This window comes from Falco biarmicus, chromosome Z (genome assembly GCF_023638135.1).
Source record: "Falco biarmicus isolate bFalBia1 chromosome Z, bFalBia1.pri, whole genome shotgun sequence".
Classification (NCBI taxonomy): domain Eukaryota; kingdom Metazoa; phylum Chordata; class Aves; order Falconiformes; family Falconidae; genus Falco; species Falco biarmicus.
Window position 1 is genome coordinate 2301521 of NC_079311.1, and position 20752 is coordinate 2322272.

The following is a 20752-nucleotide window of genomic DNA, read 5'->3' on the forward strand; positions in this document are numbered from 1 at the left end:
GGGTCACGATTGGCAGCAATGGCCGAAAGGAGGCGGGACGAGAGGGAGAGGGTAAATTTCATTGGCTTCCACGTCGCCGCCAGGAGCGCGGCCTTTTCGGGCAGGCGGAAGCGGCGGGCGGCGGTGCGGGAGGAGGAGGTAGGCCGGGGCGCCCCGCCTCCCCTCGGCGTTGGGGGGGGGGTGGGGTGGGGGGGTAGCCGCCGGTGGGCCCCGGGCGAGCAGGACCGTCAGCTCCCACCGGTGCCCCGGAGCCGGGACAAGCGGGCCTGTCCCCTTAGCTGACCCGCTAACGGTGGGGCCCGGCCCCGTTCCGCAGGCGTGGAACGGCAATGGTGCCGCTGGTGTCAGGCCCAGGGCAGCGTGGCCGCTCGACGCTCGCCCGTTCGCCAAAAGTGGTGGTTTTGGTGTTTGAGGCTTTTTTTGTTTGGTTGTTTTTTTGTGAGTTTGGTTTTTGTTTTTTTTTTAATTTGTGCTGACGGTTTCCAGCGGGCGTCCCCGCCCTGCCGCCCAGTCCGGGCCGCTGTTTGCCCGGGGCCAGGGGCGGGGCGGGGGTCCGAGGGGCGGGCGGTGCCGCCGGGCACGGCGGGGGGAGCGCGGCCTCCGCTCCCCGCGGGCGGCGGCGGGGGTCGAGCCGCTTGCCGGTGAAACGTAACAGCGCATCAAGAACGCTTTACTGAAGCTGTGTTTCAGTAAGGTGCTTTGTGATGTGAAGTGAAGGTCCTGTTCTTCCTTAGGGAAAATCCTGACTGGCTTCCCTCGGGGAGGGAGTTGAGGAGAGGGAGTGGGCCGAGCAGAGCCCGGTCTTTGCCCCAGCCTGGTCTCCTCTTCTTGCGCTTGCCCCGTGCTCCAGCACCGTAGGGGTGTTCCTCTTCCGTGATTGTACTAGGTTAGTTGCGTTAGGTCAAGTTGAAAACTCAGGGGTAAAGGTAGTATATCTCCTTGTTGAGACCGCAGTGTATTTTTCTGTGACTTCAGTCACAGAATTACTAAAATTCCTAGATGGTCTAAATGTCTGACCTCTAAATACTTGCCTATAAGGGAACCCTGTTCAACTGAAGTCTTCAATGACTCTTGCATTTTGCAGCTGCTTTTGACAGTGCCTGGTCTACCATTGAGCCATATTAAAGGGATGGGCCTTCATTTTGGCTTGCCATGAAAAATACACGGAATTTGTTTTTTAAACCAGGGGATTATTTTTTTTTTTTTTAGGAATTAACTTTGATCCTGTGAGAGACTTCAGTAAAGTGAAGACTACATGCTTTCTGACCAGTTCTGTCAAAGAACTTCATTGTAATAATATTGTATTTAGAGTAAGATGCCTAGTTGTTGCCATCATAACAAACCTCTGAAGTTCTATGAACAATCTGTTCCTCCTGTTAGAAGTACACTGTATCTTATAGAACTTGAAAAGCATTAACTCTTTCAAAGATGATGGCTTTGGCTTGATGTCTCTGGCACTCGATATCTTTCAGTATGGGGGACAAACTGTTTGCTTGTCTGTTGAGCGTGGGACAGGTTTTACTTTTTCCCTTGGTAAGAGGAAACAAATTTTTCATCCTAACAGAACAAGCAGGGATAACATTTGACATATTTCCAGAAGCTGCTGTAGGAGGCTGCAGGGTAATGGGAGTGTGTATAAAATGTGTATAGTGGAGTCAAGGCAGTATTCTACTACAGCAAGTAAGAAAGGAAACATACACAATCCACTTCTAATGCTGTTAGTATTTTCTGAAGAGCAACTTCGTTGTAGCAGCAACTTTGGTAACTACTATTTTGAGTTCTCTGTAGAATTTAAGATGGGTTTCCTTGTATAACTATTTTTTTTGGTCCTGTGGTTTTCAGATATACGGATTTTAGATTTGTTCTTATTTTTCTTGAGGTTGTGTAAGTCTAGTAGCTATGAAGGGTTCCATTAATTTGTAAATTTATCCATTGATGTAATAGGTAATCATCAAGACGCGTGGTCACTTTGTCCTAACATGTTCATACTTCATACTCCTATTTTGTTAGTGCATTACATTCACTGGATCAATTTCTTTTATTCACATGTTGAGGTTTTGGATGAAAGTTGGAATTCAATTAAAATGCAGAAAGACAGTTCTAAAAACAGATGACTTGCCTCATACAACCTGTTGTCAAAGTGTCTGATATTGATGTCCCATTAAGGTAGATTTCTAAACTGAGAGAAATTACACCTATAATCAACATACAGTTCAACCTCTAATGCTTACCATGAACCTAGAATTTAGAGGCAGTAATACTTCTGAACTTGCTGATGTGTCTCGTTTTTCATTTTTGGTTTCACTTTTGATTTTTCAATGTGGGTTAGTGACTGAAATTGAAAAATTATTTCTGTAACTGCAGAAGAGAGTGCAGCTGTCAGTTCTCAGTCACACTGTAGTCAAGCCTGCTTCCAGGCGATCAGCTAGCCTTCTCTAGTTCAGTAGTTTTGTTTGCAAACATGGCCTATATGATAGTTTTTATATACTATTATTTACTTTGATGGCTTCTGGTAAGTTCACATATGAAATCCATTGCAGATTTTTGCAAAAATATTTTTTATTTACCTTAGCACTTTAGTTTTCAAGTGACATTTCCAATGGTCTCAACCATTTGAAGAAGAATTTACATGTTGTATTAAAATGTTTTCAGCTGCGTGTGTCACTTTTGTGTGAAAAATGCCATTAGATCATTAATGATCTTGCAGGAGCCTTCGTGGCATCATTTAAAAGAGAGTGTAGCTAGCATGACAGTGTTTTTTAGGGATGCAGCTGTGATACACATATGTATTGATTGCAATATCAGGTTTCAGGTAGTGGTACTCCAGTTTTCCGGGTATTTCTTTCCTCCTAATTAATATATTGTCATGGAAAACCAGCTACAAGTGACTGAGATATCTCAGTTGGGTAATGTCTATAGGAATTGGCTGGGTATGCCTTCTTGTCTGTTGAAATCTTAAATCAGAAGTTTATATAATATATATATATAATGTATAAATTATATTGTTCTATGTAGCAATATTCAAATAGGTAGGTAAAAGAGTATGATAAATACTGGTTTTCAGTGTTTGTTTTGTTAAAGAAGGTTTAATGATGTTGTCTGGGCTTTGTAGCACATATGCAGTAAGAAACATTTTTGTAGTGTGATTTGCCAGTGAAGAGATTGCATACTGTTCAGTTGAGTGTTTATGTAATAGAGCATACTAAGGAATTTCTATAATGAAAGGTTAAAAAAAGGTGACTTCAGAGATTAAGCTTCTAGGTTGTTTTCAAATGCAGGAAACAAAACAATGTCCATTGCATGAGGGAGGCTATCTACATAACTTCTGTCTCATAGCTTTCATAAGAAGTAGGAGGATTGGAGAAGATAATTTAAAAATATCACAGGTGGGTGACTGACATGGCAGGTACATTTGTATAAACAAGTTTTTGTGCATAACAAAAGTGTGTATATATCGTGAAAAAAACATTTGCAAATAAGATATAGATGCAGGGTTCGTTGTGGTGTGGTTTGGGGTTTTTTTTTGTTTGTTTAGATGTGCTAGTTTGATTGGCCAAAGCTGATAATGCCCTTTTTTGACTTTAATGTTGCATCCACTTCTGTTGTTCCTAGTATCTTCAAGTACAAGCATGAATGCATAAAAACTTATTTGCATAGTTGCTACAGCTACAAATTAGTTTAGCTGTCCCACTGGAATAAGGAGGCAGCAGAACATACAGGATATGCATTATTCAGGCAAGCGTGTAGAGAGTAGGTAGTGTTCTATATGCTGGCAGTGGTAGTAGAACATGGCATTTTGTTTGTTAATATCATTTTACAAAAAAGATATCTACATTTAGGTGTGGCTTCTGTTTCTTTCTGATTCCTAACTCCCTCTGTCACCTAGCAAAAGTGCACACTGTATTCACTATAGTAGGATGAACCACAAGAGCTGCAAGATGTTGGAGGTTGCAGCTATTCTTAGCCAGAATGAATCCTCAGTCTTCACATCAGAGGTGCTTGAGAGGAGTGCTTTAACCTAGTATTGTAACATTTTAAAGAAATGTCATGTGATGTATGATAAGGGATGTTCACATAATGATGGTAATTCCTACACCTTAAAATTTCTGCTTTTTGTGGCAGGTTTCATGTGAATTGCTGTCCTCTGTCAGTATGATAAAGTTGTGTGAGTTGTGTAGGCTACTGTTTTATAGGAGTTGATTTAGAGTCTGGACAGAGTGTGAGGAATGAATATGCCAGCTATTATGCTATACTTGACGTGGGGTACACAAATACTGAGTTTATAGTTTGGGATGCCTTTATTTGTCGGATGACATGATAGTGGCTACATTGTGAAGATTGTGGAGAGAAGACACTTGCCTGTTAGTTTATATGCTCAACATTTTTGACTGCAGTTATGTAGAGTGTTTAGAATGGTGTGCTATGTGAAGCAAGGGCGTTACAGGCACATCAGGAGTTACTTTGACATTGCTAGTGAAAATAAACAGAATAGCAGCATCTTGGATCTTCAAGATGATGATTCTAGTGTATCCGTTGCTGAAGTACTTAACTAAACCTAGCAAGGCTTATACATACACTGTTACGGTATACCAAGATGCATAAAGGGTTTTCAAAATTGCCTCAGCACTTAAATCCCATTGATTTCAAGCATTTATCTGGACTAAAACAAGTACATCCAAGTCAATACATCCCACTCATAAAAGAAAGCTTTTCCATAAAAAAAAAAAAGCTTTTTAAAAATTATTTTAGAACAACACAAAAAGAAAAGATAAAGCAATATACAACTAAGAGGCTGATGCCAGGGTTGCTGAATAACTTAGCAAGGCATCCCATCCTTTTCTCACAAAATAACCCCAGTGTCACAGCTTGCAGTAGAAGTATGCTGTGCATGACACAGATGACCTGACATACACAATTCCAGTGTCACTGCTGCTGGTGCCTTGTCTTGCCAGCAAGTTTGCAAGAATGCTGGGTAGCTTTTGGTGGTCTGTTTCAACCAATAGACTTCCATTTCAGAACAGATGAGAACATTTTAAATGGTTTACTATACTGCATCGTGGCTTCACTATGTTACATGTTATGTGCTTATGTATGTGCAATGAGCCTTACAGGGTCACTTGTTGTTTTGTCTCAATGCCTATTTCTGATGTCCTTGTTATCTTTCAGTGCCACTTGAAGATGAGAAATTTTAATCCTTACTACTTGTCACCTAGGGTTTAGCAGCAGGTGGAGAATATTTTTTAAGTGGTTGTGTTACAGCTCAGGAGCCCCAAATGAAAAAGCACCACACATCCTTGAAGAGTAGGTGGAATCACCAGCAGTTTAGGGTTGATTTGCAACATCTCAAACCGTTATTTATGTCTTCAAGGTTAATAGGATGCAGCTGTGATTTCTTCACTGTTACATTTGGCAAAAAGTCTGTAGTGCTTGCTGTTATTGTGGGGAATGTGACATAATGCATACACATTTAAGTTATGATTTTGACTAACATCATAACATCAAGTAACAAAGAATCCAAGTTAGAAAGCTATTTTAAAATATCATGAAATGAAAATTTTTGTATCAAAAAATAGGTTTGCTCTAGTTCCATCCCTGGTCCCTGTGCCGACTTGAGCTGTGAACCTTTCCTGGATTAATTGGGATGTCTTTATGGATTTTATTACGTGAGATGAAAAAAAGGAAAGGTGGCAAAAGGCTCCTGTGAATTTGTAGATTATTAGTGGAACTTAGTATCAGATAATATATTATTAATGACAGCTGTCCAAGATATGTCAAGATATAAAAGACTTACTAGATTATGTATGGTACCATGTTGACACAAACGAAGGTGAAATTTGGAAGAGAATTACGAAACAAATTACTGTTTGCTAAACTGACAGTAATCTGATCAATGTGAAGAATGTATCTTGCAGGAAAAGTGCCAAGTTGAACTGCCTCTGTCTTCTGAGGCATACTAGTAATTTCACAAAAAATTACTTGACTAAATAGTCCAAATTTCCAAAGTTTGGAAAATTACTGGAATATTTCTACATCTGCTTTGCAAACATCTAGGTGAGTTTGGAGGGAAGGGGTGTCCTCCAGCAGAGCAGACAGATAGAGCAGGGATTTGTAAAGTAACTAGTAAAACAGAGAGACCGATCTTGTGTGATTTTAAGAGTGCAGAGACTGAGAACTTTTGTGTTCTTGATCTAGACATCAGCCAAATCGCTTCCTATCTTGGGATGGAAAAATTAATGCAATTAGAGGAAGAGTGAGGCTATATATCCTATCACAGGCTGCATTTGTTTTTTAAAAAATGATTCAAATGATTATGAAAGGGATTGTTTGTTTACAGGTCTACAAAAGGATCTTAGAGGCCACCCTTTTCAGCACAGTAGCTGGACAGGAAAGAGGGAGCATGGGGCTTTCCAAATGCTGTCAGCTGTGTCAAGCTTATGGTGGAAACTTCACAAAAACCTGAGGAGAGATTTGTGTTGACTGAGCCAATGGGGGAAGCTTAGACAGCCGTTGGAGACAGCAAAGTGTATTGTGTGAGCATATATTAAATTTCTCCAGCTGTGAAATTTAACATTAATTTACAGAGTACAACACACAGTGGCCATAGGCATAATGGAGATTGGGCAGAAATGTTAATTTCACTGAAAGCTAGGTATTGCTGTCGTAGAGGATAATTATTTTTTGAGGTAAGAGGCAAGGACCCAGCTGAAGCATTCTTATTTGTATGTCTTGGTAATAAACCTACTTGACTTAAGTTTCATAATCTTCTGAAGGCAATATTAGAGGGAAGGGGTTTTTTTCCCTCTGCCTTTGTCAGGAAAGTATAGCGATGAAAACTGCGCTTTATATTTTATAATCTTTCTTTAATCTTGTCTGTTCCAGGGATTTGTTTTATTAACCTCAACCATCCTAAAAATAGACTTCTTTTTCCCTCTTTTTTTGAAGTAATGATATAGAAGAGGCTTTTTTTTTGTATGTTAATTTTTTGGTATGGAATTTTTTTGTCTGGTAATTCAAGGTTTGTGTTGTGATTTTGGTAGTTGATGCAAAACGAATGAATGTACTTGTAATGTTGGAAGGGTGGAAAATGCAGTGTGGGTATTGTATATAAAACTGTACTGTACTGAAATGGTTTGTTGGAACTTCAGAGAATTGACTTCTGCACAAAGTGGGGGGGTTTTATGCTCATGTATCTGCATTAGGTCAGAGCTGTCATATTTATTCACTGTTTCATTTCAGACAGTGATGTGCAGTAGCGGTTCTGTTAAGCTCTGCAGTTGGGAACCAGAAAGCCCAGCAACATGAAGTGCAACCCAATATGCAGTGAAGCTTAAGCTTAACTGAGGCTTGTTTTACAAATCTTTTCTCCTTTTGTTCTAGTTCAGTTTCTGGCCTACCCCCAGTATTTTTTTGTTTCATTGTTCCATAAGATCTGATTTAACTTACCTGGGAAAGCAGTGACTTACAGTCTTAGAGCAACACTTCTGAGACCTCTACAGTGATGCTCCACATATTTGCTTTGTAGTAATGTATACTTTAAGATCTCAAGATTGTATCTAACTCATGAAGTATCAAAGCACTTCTGTGCTGTATTTTCCTAATTAGTACCTAATTACCCTCTCAGTTCAAGTCCCAGTGGCATTTTTCCACTGGTGTGCCCCTGCTGTGTCCTCATATTAGTCTGCAAATTTCTTTTTACTCTGGTGCAAGCTAGCATTCTTTAGTAGTTGTGAGGGAAAACTAATATTGAAAAGCTGGCTTCCTTAAGTAGACCCCCTGCTTGGCATCAAGTGTCTTGGGCAAGGGTTTAATTTTTGAGAGTAGGTTTTGCTGATATTTTTTTTGCCTAGCCCATACTAGGGAAAAATAATCACCACAGGAAGGAGTCAGGAAAACTACTTCGAAAAGCGGTGTGCTGATATGTCTTGAAAAGTTTTGTATTTTTACGTATAGAACTTAAAATGTAAAAAGCACAAGTGACCCTTGTGAAGCTCTTTCTAATCGTGGTTTGTAGACATAGTGCTGATTGAACACAAGCTGATAGATACGTGGTTGCTTAGGGTGTAGAATCAGTGGTAAATGAATTTGCTGTTTAGTGGAACTCTGTCCTTATTTATTTTATCTATTTTTTTAAAACAAAGTTGCTTGTGTTGCTTGTTTGCTCAGAGCTTGGTGAGGCTGTGGGACTTGTGTACTGAGCACCCTCCTTGCTGTACTGCTGGCATGTCAGTCATTCTTGGATATGTACTGGTGCTTCACTCCTTTTTTTGGTTTGTCCAATGTGCATGGTCACAAAGCCTAAGCTAAACTCGTGCCTTTGCTTTCCTGCGGGTTTCTTGCCTCTTTTGACGGTGCTGCACCATAGGGCACCAGCATCATATAATCCTATGTATGTCTGCCTGTCATGTTACATTGAATATTGCGGCTCGGCATTCAAGGCAAATTAAACAACCAAAGCTGAACCTGTGCCCATCTGTGATTGAAACAGTTGAAATCTGTGTTCAGTACAGATGGATACGGATGCATGTCTGCCGTATCTTCAGACTCTGCTCAGGCTAATCCATCAGAAAAGTAATTAATTTTCAATACAAAGTGATAAACTTGGCTGAATAAAGAGCTTCACAATTAAAATTTAAGTGCATTGAAAGTGAGTATCGCAGTTCATTGAAAATGTCTTGTGACGTATTTTTCTGTGGAGGCCAGATGAAACAAAATCAATTATGTATAAATTAGTATGAGCTCTTTGTTTTCAGGGAGATCAGTGTTGCAAATAGCAAATGGAAAGAAAAACATAATAAAACTTTTGTTAAGTGAAGAAGGGGTAGTGCAGGAATTTTCTTCAAAGAAAATGCCTTAGGAAACTGTTTAGCAAGATAAAGCAGTTTGAGTCTAGGCCTGTTTTTTATTATTAATGTGACAGGGATGTGAAATTAAAATAATCCATCTTTTTGAAAAGACTTGGGTATAGAGGTGGGAGGAGAGGAGAATATATAAGCCTTCATATTTATACCTATTCTTGTCCCACTGGTGGCTACAGTTGGTGAAATTTGTTTTCCTAGGTTACTGGGCTCAATTTTTGAAAGCTCTTCAGAAATCTTATGTATAGAATTACATCCATCCTTATCTGGCTGACACTGATTTCTTTGTTTCATTTCTCCTTGTTTCAGATTTGTTTCTCTTGCCTACAGAGCTATTGTGGATTCAATAGTACTGAATTTATTTCACTTTATTTCAAATTAAAAAAAAAAAAAAAAAAAAAGAGGCAGACTTCCGTAGAATCCTTTGCTAAGTGATGTTAAGTCAAACATTCACAGAAACATGTCAGATTGAGTGGGATTATAATAGGTCTATATGGGGACTAAAGAATAGAAAACAAAGGAAATCTGTAGGACAGATTTGTGTTGAATATCCTGATAATACTTAATCCTAAAGAAGGCAGTGTTTTGGAAAACAGATGATACCTCGACCAGACTACTATGTTATCCAAATATACATCAAAAAGACATATGTATCTGAGTATTTTTGGATGGGCAAGGATGGTTAAAACATGCTGCTTTTTCTTATTTATTTATTTATTTATTAATTTTCTTTTTATTTCCTCAACTTTCCCATACTCAAATGGGTGATGCGAAGTTACTTAAAACTGCAGACATGCTTTTGGAAATGTGACTAAGACAGTAGGAATTCCTGATTCTTTCTTCCTACTGATTGTATATGGCAGGCTCAAAAGTTGCATCTGGCAGAATTATACAGATCTGCTTCCTTTTCTTGTTTATCTGCAAAACAAATAATTATTTTCATGCTGTCTTTTCAGAGAGATTATAGGGAAACTGATGTATATTTAGATTGTGGTTGGGGTGTGTTTTTTGATATTATTTTTTTTCCAGAATTATCTTTCTTAATAAACAGTCCAAGGTTTCAGTTTTCAAGGAAAGGCAAAGTAGGTGTGGCTTCGTGCTGCCATTGGCTTTGGTAGGGCCTTGGAAAGCCAGGCTGACCTACTGCCAAATTAGAGTTACGAAATATATGTTGGGGCTTGCATCTCCCAGAGGCAACAAAGGTAAGTGAGTCTGGGTCTCCTAGGCATGCCTGCTGACTTTGCATCCCAGATTGCCCACTTGAAGCTAGTGTGGTGGTTGTCTTTGATCCTTGCTTTAGTTCTATACACACTTTTTAGTAACTTCAGTACTAAAATTAACTTTTTCATCAGGAAATACTTCACTTTTATGTCTTAATTTTATTTTTCACAGGTTTACAGTTAGTGTATCCTGATTTATGTAGGGAAACCTTTGGATTTTTCTGATGTGCATTTTTGAAAGTGAGGATTTGACAGCACGCACACACTGAACTGTGTTAGTGTTAAGAAGAATTCATAGAAAAGAGTGAAAAAGAAAAGTTTGTCCCTTTTGGAAGTCTATCCAGATACTCCCTTACTTGCTAGTATGTATTATTATAATTGCCCACTTGGGTGTTTGTTCTAATAGACGAAGGCCTTTTTTAAAAATCTTATTATAGCTTAAACGGTCTCCTAATATAGATGCTTATAAGTAAGCTTGGCAAGCCTGAATGCCTGGAGTTGGTAGTGGGTTAGGTCTGAGACTTCAAGAGGATGAAAGACACCAGGGTGGGCTTTGTCTCCAGGCTACAATTAAGATCAAAGCTTGTTAGTAAGATTCGTACTATAAAGGTTGTTGACTGTCTGCTTCCTTCTGTTTCTCCTCATTTTTCAGCTGGTGACTGTAGTAAATAAGTCTGACAAGGGTTGCTCCTTATCGTTGATTCCAGATCTTTTTGTGGCAAATCTTGCATATTTTATTGGCCTATGGAGTCTCACAAGCTGAAGACTGCTGGGTTGTTTTGGACAGTTGCACAAAAAGTACGTGCATGTTTCCAATCCTTTTGTGGCTACCACGAAACAGTGGGAAGCAAGCAGTGCAAATGTTAGCCATGTGAGTCTTGCATCTGCAGTTGGGTCCAATGAGGACCAAATACTGATTGCAGCTGTCCTGAAGTCAATCGCTTGATCAAAAGTTGTCATGCAGGACTGAATTTTTAAAATAGGCCATTCACCCGTCTGCACAAAGTTATAGTCGTTCAATCACTTCTTCATATCCAGTGCCAATTTTTGATTAGTTTCCTTTATCTGCAAGACAAAGTTGCATTACTGACAAAATTGTGATCCTTGTGCTTTTAATATAGAAGAAAGTTAAACAAAAGATCGACTAGGTACAACTTGGGTTGCATGTAATACAAAAATGTGTTAGCCTTCTAAATTTCATCAGGAAACAAAGCTCTTTCAAAAATTTTATCTTCTCTCGTCTTCAGATGCGTCTTTAAGTTACAGCTGAATGTTGTTATTGAATTTTTCTTCAGTGTCAACATAATGTGGCCCAGGGGATGGGAGGCTCATGGTGAGATGTGATAGGAAGGATGCTGTATTGTTTTCTTCATGTTTGTTGGCCCAATCATGTTCTTCCAAAATGAAAAGAAAAAAGAGGAAATCCTCATTAGGTTGATAGTAGTTCTTAGGTTAACTGAGTCGTATTTGAAGTTTTTGTCAGGTATTTTAATGCTCTTCCTTTTGAAGTATTGAAGTTAATGGAATTTTAAATTAACATGAGAGAATATCAATTTGTATGAAATATATCTCTAGAAATGTTCATAAATATAGACATCTTCTTTCCTTCTTTTAGAAAATGTGGTAATAGCCAGTTTTAATGTTTAAAAGCAATCTGAATTTTTCTTGACTGGTTTAAATTGGCAATTATCCACTTATCAGTACATATAGCATCTTCTGAATAGTACCTGTTCTCTGATTATAGGTTAGCCATTCACTTTCTTCTGAGATTTGTAGTGTATGTTGTGGTCAAGCCAATGATAGAAAGGGTCACATTATAGACTTTAATAGCAGTGTGCTGTATGTGCTTGTCTTCTGTTCTGAACTCACTGTAGATAGCGCCCTATTTTTCTCAACAAGAAAGCACTTAACTTAATTGCTCCATTAGAAGGACACAGTAGCTCTTTCAGATCTGCTAGTAGCCTTCCATGCATAGCTGCTGAAGTTTGGAACACCTGCTGCCGAAGCAATTTGAAAAAAAGCCATTAGTCTCCATGGAAAAAAAATGAAGTGCTGGAGTTCAAAATATTATCAATGATGCTGTGTTGGAGCAGCCTAAAATATTTGGCTTTTGGTCTATGCCTAGTGCTATCCAAAACAACATATAAAATTCTTTGTAAACCAATCTTTAAAAGTGTCTTGTTTATTCAGAAGTAGCTGTGTACACTGTTTATTCAGAGAGTAGACTCCAGTCAATTGCACATCAGCCAACAGCTGATTTCTCCTTAGAAAGAAACATTGCCTAATGTAGATCATAGAAGCCAAAAAACAAAGAGACAAAGTGCTAAAGATAAACAGCTCAATCCTCAACTGTTTGAAGGCCTCAATAAAACCTCTGATTTACAAATTTGGGGTGGGACTCAGCTGTTCCCACCTGCAAGCTTGTTTCGAAGCCTTGGCTCTAACACCCAGAGGTGCTAATATGTGGTATGACCTCCTGTGCCCTTAAGGAGAAAAACACTGCTTTCTTATGGCCCTAATCAATCAGTTTCTCTGCAGTTTTCTTTATAATAATTAAGGGAGGAAGAAAGTACTGACTGCTCTCAGTTTGTTGAGCCAGCGAATGGAAAGAGCCTGCAGAGATGGTGTTGCTGAGTATTGAATGGCACTCAGAGGTACTCCTTTCGTCTGATTGACTCAGAGGTGCTTTTTAGACTGTAATAGTGAGGGTCTGATTTCATTAATTTAGGTTGTTGTGTAGCTATCAAAATATTCTGGTTTTTTGCAATGATGTTTTCTTTTTCACGAGCTTCAACAGCAACTGGGATGTTAAGTAGAGAGAGTACCAAAATTCAGGTGGCTGTTTTAACCATTTTAAGCACTAATACAGTTCTTACCTGTGTCCCTACCTTTCCACCCAAAGATGTGAAACTGACTCTTAAAAGTTTCAGCTCTCCCTCATCCTTGATTTTTTTTGGCTGTCTTTGATATGGAGATTATAATTTGGTGAAGATGGGGATGTTATTAAAACCTTAAAAAGCAGTACCAGCTTCTACAAGCTTGTGTGACCAGTTCTGTGGAAGGTCAGGTCCCAAGCTGACATGTATTTTTCAGACCCCTTTGTCTGTACATCTGCAGTTATTTCATTCTGCCTGAGTGTCTGGCCCTGAGTACTTAAAACAGCTGTGACGCTTAATGCTTCAGTTGTAGGTGTAGTGCTAATGGATTATTGGAGACAATAGCCACAACAGAGAAAAGGCTTGGTGTTCGTTTAAAAATTTACTGGTAATATTTCTAGTGGGACTACTTTCTGAATGTATAAAGGTAGATTCTTAGACGAGCACATGCAGGACTGTTGGCAGAAATTTTGCATGTGTGGTAGTTATTCAACAGGATAATTCATTGTCATAACTGGCCTTTTAAATTATTATTTAGGTATTACATAGGTACCCAACTGTTTCACTTCTAGAACCTACATTTAGGGTTTGGGAGGTAACGAAGTGAACAGAAACAATGGGAAACCTAACTTGTTGCAGCCTTGATGCTATGGTAACTGTCCAATTTGCGTGTATGTGACATCTTCTCCCATGGTAGTGACTAAAGAAGTGTAGATTCAATCAAGTTTCTTGGAGGTGTGTTATTGGTCTCCTGCACGCCTGGAGACAACACTCATTGGTAGCCAAACTAAAATATTTTTAAGGTGGGTGGCAAGGTTTGAGTGTGAATTTGGGCAAGGGGAACTGAAGAATCTGCTTTGGCAAATCTGTTCTTCATTTGCCCCTCAGACTTTTTGGCAGTGCACAGCATTTCCCTCACCACAAAAACCCTGGGGCAGAAACTCTGTTAGGAACACGGTCACCTTTTATGCACAAGTACTTGGTTTTTGAAGAGTCATATATGCTTGGCATGTTGAAAGCTGACAGGGTGATGAGAGACTATAGTAAGGAGGTAGATGAACTGAGATAGTTTAGTTATAAGGAGGGTATTATAGTTTACTTCAGTTCTTGAAGTATAGAGTGATACATCGTATAAAGATGTTGAACAAAGTTACTAGTGAATCCTGTGAATGTACAACTACCTTCAGGTATTCAGGTAGGAAGTCCCAACTTCCTCCCTCTGAAATTCATATTTTGGAAATACACTGGTGTAAGTATGCTATTACGTTTTTGCCTTTATAGTGGATGAGGTGCATACACTCACCTTAGAGTAAGTGAAAACAATATGCTTTGATTTAGTTTCTGTATTTTCTTTTATTAGTGGTAATTGCTAGTTGCTAAATAGTTAGGTAACTCCTTTGCTATCTTTTTTTTCCTATATTCACACATCAACTTTGTGAGGTTTATCCGTTTACTCACAACTACACTAAACTCTGTGGAAGCATTGTGTTGTTGGGAGATTTGTGAAAGAGGGGTTTGTATTTGGTTTTTTTGTTTGGGTGTGCTTTGGTTATTTTTTCCTTTTTTTTTTTTTTTTTCAAACAGGTTTTAAAAAAGCAGTAAGGTACAATGTTTTTATTTGCACTGATTTTTCTGTGTGTTGTGTAGGTCAGACCAATTTTCATGAAGAAGGTTTGTTCCTCTTGAACTAAATAATAGCCATTATATAAAGCTAAGAATCCTTAAGCTTTTGCTGATGGGTTGGAACAATTGAGTGCCCGGAGATCTCAAGCAAGGCTGAGCTCTGCTTTGTAAGGCAGTTTCTAAACATGTAGTAGTAGCTAATACTTCTCTCAAAAGGTCAGTGAGCACAATGAAGGACTTAAAGGCTGGGAGAAAAAGTATTTTCAGTTTATGTTCTCTTGTAAAATTGTTTGTTCAAAGATGCACAATAAAATGTGTAAAAGCTTGACAAGTGTATTTTGCATTTTATTATGGAATACAGAACATTCCTCTGTGTTTTATCTCCTCGGTGTGTTTGCTTTTATTGAAGTTGTGTTTTACCACAGGTAGACATCATATGGAATCTTTCTCAGTTCTGCTAACAGGCTCATCCGTTATGCTGGCAGCTGAGCTCTTAAGAATGATGTCTAAACAGAATCTTAATTTTTAGCTGTTCCACATCACTTGAGTGAAATATGTGAATATGGATGCATGCAAAACACAGTATTATGATATCAGATGAATTTCATCTCAGGCGTTAGAGACCTTTTTAGTGCATCTTTAAATAAATTCATTTCCTTTCTTGTGTGACTCTTGACATAAATTTTTCTGACTGAGAACTGACACTTCATTCTCTTTATCACTGTAATAAATAGAAAATAAAACTCCCTTGCTTTGCTTTCTGTTACAAACAATCTGCGTTGAAAAGACAGCCTCTGATTCACTGAGTGCTGCTCTGCTTTGTAGTAAGAATGAAATGCGACAAGCAAAAAGTCCCTACTGAACTATATATGTGCCTTAGTACGTTGTATGCGGTGTGTCTTGGTTGTCTGCAACTATTTATGTTTAAGTGAAAAAGAATAAAGTCTGTTTAAAAACACTTTCAGAGAAGGACTTTAATGAAAATATTTCATAAGGGACTCTGTATTTTTCCATAACAAGCAAAAAGGTACCTGGCAGGCAAAGGAGAAGACATGCCAGTGTGCTTGAATGTACTGCAGACATTACTGTGTTTCCTGTCCTGTGCTCTTTATTGACCCATGCCCAGGCAGTTAGTGCACTACATCTCTTTAAAATGGCTTTAGTTCTATAATGACTAATTGCAAAGGCCTTGCTACAGGCCTCCATGCCCCAAATACTTTATTTTCTGTTCTTGGTTATAGGTGCACAGATGTAGTGTAGATTTTTCAGAAGTGGCCAGTTGCTTGGTGGAGGAAATAAAAGACTACTTTTTTTTTTACTCTAACTTATTTTTCAATATCGCTTTTAAGTAACTCTTCAGTTTGACACATACTCTGTGAATAGTAATAGAGTATCACATCTGTAGTAGTATATGCAGTGGTGGTTTATAGATGTAAAATCATCCTTCTTGGTGTTGTTGGTAGTTTATGATGCTTAGCTGTATGTACATGATTTTTTCCTTCTACTCCTATCATAGCTTTTGAATTGTAAACTCTTTGGAAAAATTCTCTAAATAGGGAAATGTTATGGTGCTTATGTGTACTTAAGCTTTCAGCCTAAAAAATGAAGTATTTGAGTATTTGGTGATAAAAATGTATGGGAATGCTGGAAGTGCCTAGTGACATGCTTTAGCCAAAGTTCAGCCTGGAATAGCAGGATATTTCCATGATGCTGCTCTTGTTGTTCAGAAATGCTATTTATTAGTGCAGGGTGATCTATATTGTGATTTAATTACCCACCAGAGGGACTTAATGTGTTGTTTTCATTAACCTTATTGATATCTATAGTGAATGTTTATATTATTGACAATGCAGCTGCTGTCTAGGTGTTAATGTAGCTTTATGCTTGAAAAACAAGTCATATTCATGTATTTTGCTGCTTTTGAATACTACTGCATGCATTTGCATTTTCAAATGTTGTTGGCTGCAGCGTTCAGCAAAGGTCAGACAACTGCAGTCAACTACAGTTAAAACTGTTCTTCCTAACCTGAAAATGCCGACTTTTGGGGAGGCCAGTGGTAGTTAAATCTGTATGTAGGTTTGGCTTTCAATGTCTATGAGCAAAGAAAGAGCAGTCCCCTGAGGGCCTGAACTAAGCCTGATCGTGATTACTTATTGCTACAGTTTAGATAGAAGACTTGAACTTTTAATACTTAATCTGCCCAAGCATCATTGTAGTCAGTGCATGTAGTTTAAATGCTTCAGTTGTGTTTTTTCCTGCTTTTATTAATTCATGCTATTTTTAGTGTATGTGAACTCGTAGCCCTTTTTCATTCATATCATTCTTTTAAAAAAACTCTAAAATTAAAAGCGCAAAACAACTGAACACCCCAAAACAAACTCCTCAGGTACTGGACAGCATGAAGCATTCTCAATGAAAATGCTGTATGTCAACGTTAATGGCAAAATTGACTGTTTCTTCATTTTTCTTTGGAACAAATTGCCAAATGAAGCTTTAAAGTTCTTGAGTACTGTAAGAATTTGTTATTGTCAGATTAGACTGTATAAATACAGGGACCCTTTAGAAGGTCTTATGTCAAGTACAGATTGCCAGGTGCCTTTGACACTGAGCAAAAAATTCACTGTAGCATCATAAATTTTGTTCTCTGCAAGATCCAGGTTTCTACGTAACTAGTTGCTGGCAGTCATTATAAACCTCTGCTTTGCAGTGAAACTTAGTAGCGTGCCTTCACATGGCAGTCGTCCAGATGAATATTGATTATTTTGAATTATTACCCATGCACTGTATGTTGGGTGATACCAGCCAGTAAGTTAAAAACATAGCCATGGGGAAGTGCTTGTGTATTGTAATTTTCTGTTCCCCAGCTTCCTGACAGTTTGTTAATTTGGGACTATTCAAATATATGCGATTGTTGGCACTGCTCTTTTAAACTTTACGTACTGTAATCCAGTTTTCTGTTTGGAAATATCACTAGTTCTCTGAAAAACTGAAATTGTGAGGGAAGGTAAAATAAAATTCTAAGTATGCTTATATTTGTGTCTTTTATATATATATTTATTTATTTATTTACTTATTTATGCAGCTAGTTACATGAAACTGCTAAGCACCTCTGGAAAATAAGCCACCGGTTATAATAAGATTATCTTACTTCCTGAACAGGTGTCTGGAAAATGGAGAAGACTTTGAACAGAATTCATCCAGTTTCTAATCCAGAAGCAACATATTTTCTTCAAGTGTCGTGGGAAAAAGATTTAGGTGCTGGCTTTGGTATAATACTTACTGATGGTCAATGTGCATGGACTGGGACAGGTAATAGTAGAAAGAAACAAAAATTTGAAATTATTACTATTATTTATTATTTTTAAGCACTTTCTAAACTGTGACCCATAACGTGCATCAGAAACTTACAACCATTATCTCTCCCCAGTGATGGAGTAGATGGTTTTGTTATCTTTTGGTATCCTCTCGGACGTGTTCAGAGATCTTTCAAATCTGGACAGATTTTGTGTCAAACCCAAGTCATTTAGCATATGGATATGCAATGTTTTGTCCTTCCTCAAGAATATAATTTCTTGTGGTGATATTGGAGTACCACTTCTGTGTTTTATCCAGATTCCAGAACAAATGTGTCATGCAAGTTCCTTTTGGAAACAATAGTTCATGGAGCATTTTTATATATGATTTCATAAAATCTTGAGAGCTGAAGGTGGCTCTATTTGCTACTGAGGTGAATTTTTGAGAAGGAGAATAGACAAGAAAGTATTTTATTCCTAGGTCTAAGTTATCAGAAGAAAAAAAATAGCCTGTGAGATTCTTTCTTTCCCCACTTGGAAACCTAAGTAAGAGCATGGATCTCATGAGAGCATGCTTCTCATTCATGGGTAGCTGAAGAAGGAAAGATCTGTGTGTTCCTTTAGAAATGTATCAAATACTTAATGAAAAGGCTTTTGGTGGCAAAAATGTTTCAAAAGGAGGAAAAAATAACATATGTTACAGTGTATTGTAAGCAAAAATGTTTTCCTGACTTTTTCTGAATTATGAGAATAGTAGGCCATGTGGTTCCTTCCTTCCTTCCTTCCTTCTCCCTGCCCAGAGGACATTGTTTCACCCCAGTTCCTACATAAGCCAAGCTTTCAAACAGGCCTGATACATATTAAAAAAAATAAATAAAATAGGACTTTGTGTAGAATATCTATATACAGATCCACACGATATATATGTGTGTGTCTATACTTTCTGTGTTTGAAAAGAAGCTTAATCATTCATTAACTTTCTTTTAAATACAATTTTCACCTTCCTTTCAGATCTAGGAAACATGACCAAGTTAAAATATGTCTACATATGTATTGAATCTACTCTTCCATATTCCTTTTAATGTTTCAAACACATTATTGAATAGGAGTTCCTGCACAAGACAAATACCTATATTTCAATGCTGGTTCCCTGTAGTCTGGCTATGACATGTTTTTCTTTCTTGATTTGACAACAGAATAGTCAAATTATGTATTTTAAAAATAACAATAAAAGAATGTTAACATTGATTAAATAACTAATTGAGCATACTGGTTTTTCTGTTTAAAAGCTTTTCTGGTGGTTCTTACGTAGATTTAAAATCCCCAGCTTAAAGAATCAGCTTTTTGTAAATTTTAAATCTGTTATTTTTCTGTAACTGGAAGAGTATAGAAAAAAATATGTGAACATGGTTCTCATTTTGTTAACTTCCTGCGTGTGGCAGAATGGCTTGATGATGGTTTTCCAAAACAGAGGCCCAGTGAAAGCAAGAGGAATTCACTCTATCAAAAGGAAAGTAAGAAACCCCCAAGAGTCTTAGCATGAGCACTAGGTACTCATCCAAAGAAGAGTACTTCTGTTTCTTCTGCAAGAATCTGAATTTCTAAAGAATTCTTATTGAATTTATAGTCCTTTGAATAATTTCATTAGGAGTTGAAGTCCTTATGCATAGGGCTTTCTTGCTGTGCAGATCTGTGTTTTCATACACTCAGTGTTGGTTTAGATCACTTATTTCTAAGTTAGTGCATCATGTTTGAGACTGCTTAGATTCTAAATTCAAAACCTGGAGGGAAAGCAGTGGTCAGAGAATGCTTGCTATGGGAAATCCCTTTTGGGTTGTTCATGCTGTGGATTATTTTGCTTGGCAAGACCTACCAAGAAGTGAATGAGGGTTGCTGACTGAGTTGTCTTTTGCGGTTTTTGTGTATTTAATGTGATGATGAAAAGTGTTAGGAGTCCTATTTAAGGAGGGAAAAAAAGAAGTAAATCTTGGGGGGAGGAGAAGCACACAAATATGCAATATGATCTCATGTATTAACTTGGTATAGGATTAAAGAACTACAGCTATATAAATTTATGCATTTCATGTTTCTGTAACGATTGATCAGTTCTGCTAGCCTTATAAGATAAGGTAACATGCAGCATGTACAGGCACCACAGGAAAAAATAAAAAAACCACAGTGCTTTATTATAGTGTATTAGTATCTTTTGTTTTTTTAACTTTCTTATTTTAATGAAAAATCTAATTTTTTTCCTCAGTGTTGAAATCATTGTGGTAGGCATACACTTATTTTTGCAAGTATATCTGATTTATTTTTGTTCTGCCCCTCTTTGTCTCATACTGCAAGGTATTCCACATTTCTGTCTGTACTGTTTTGAGGGATTTAAAGGGATTGCTGATGTACCAGTGGCCTTTTCTCTCTCAGCTCTGCCTAGTGTCCTATACAAGCAATAAGCTAACTAATGTGGAAATGATTGGTAACTGTAGCTTATAATAAAATAGAAATGTTTTGATGGTAGATTTCTTGCCTGTCTTTCCCATTGCATTGCTATTTGTAGCGGATTGTTAGCTGTGCAGGATGAGTGTTGACCAGCACTGTAGCCCCAGTTGTTCACTAACATGTAGGCTCAGCTTTTTTCCTGACAGTATTTCTACTGTATCATATCAAAGTGCTGCTTTCAGTTTTAAAAAAACCCAAGATGCAGCTGTAAGTTGTTAAAGTCTTAAGCCTTTCTGATAACATCCATTTCATGCTTAAGTTATGTTTTAAAAATTTTGGAAAATACTTTTACTACTTCATCTGACGTACTTGGGTACGTTCAGTTATGTTGGAGCTGAGGGTTGAACACTTGTCTTGCAATGAGGTACAGAAGAACTGGTAGCATC

General features: G+C 37.9%; 1 protein-coding gene across 1 annotated transcript in view; it reads left to right on the forward strand.

Annotated features, from left to right (window-relative positions):
• Positions 1-57: 57 nt before the first annotated feature.
• XRCC4 (X-ray repair cross complementing 4) overlaps positions 58-20752 on the forward strand; it is a 184459-nt gene continuing 163764 nt past the window's right edge. Inside the window, exons 1-2 of the mRNA XM_056324190.1 lie at positions 58-138; positions 17734-17883. Of these exons, the coding sequence (XP_056180165.1) occupies positions 17745-17883 (139 nt within the window). The 5' untranslated portion in view covers positions 58-138; positions 17734-17744. The remainder of the gene's footprint in view (positions 139-17733; positions 17884-20752) is intronic.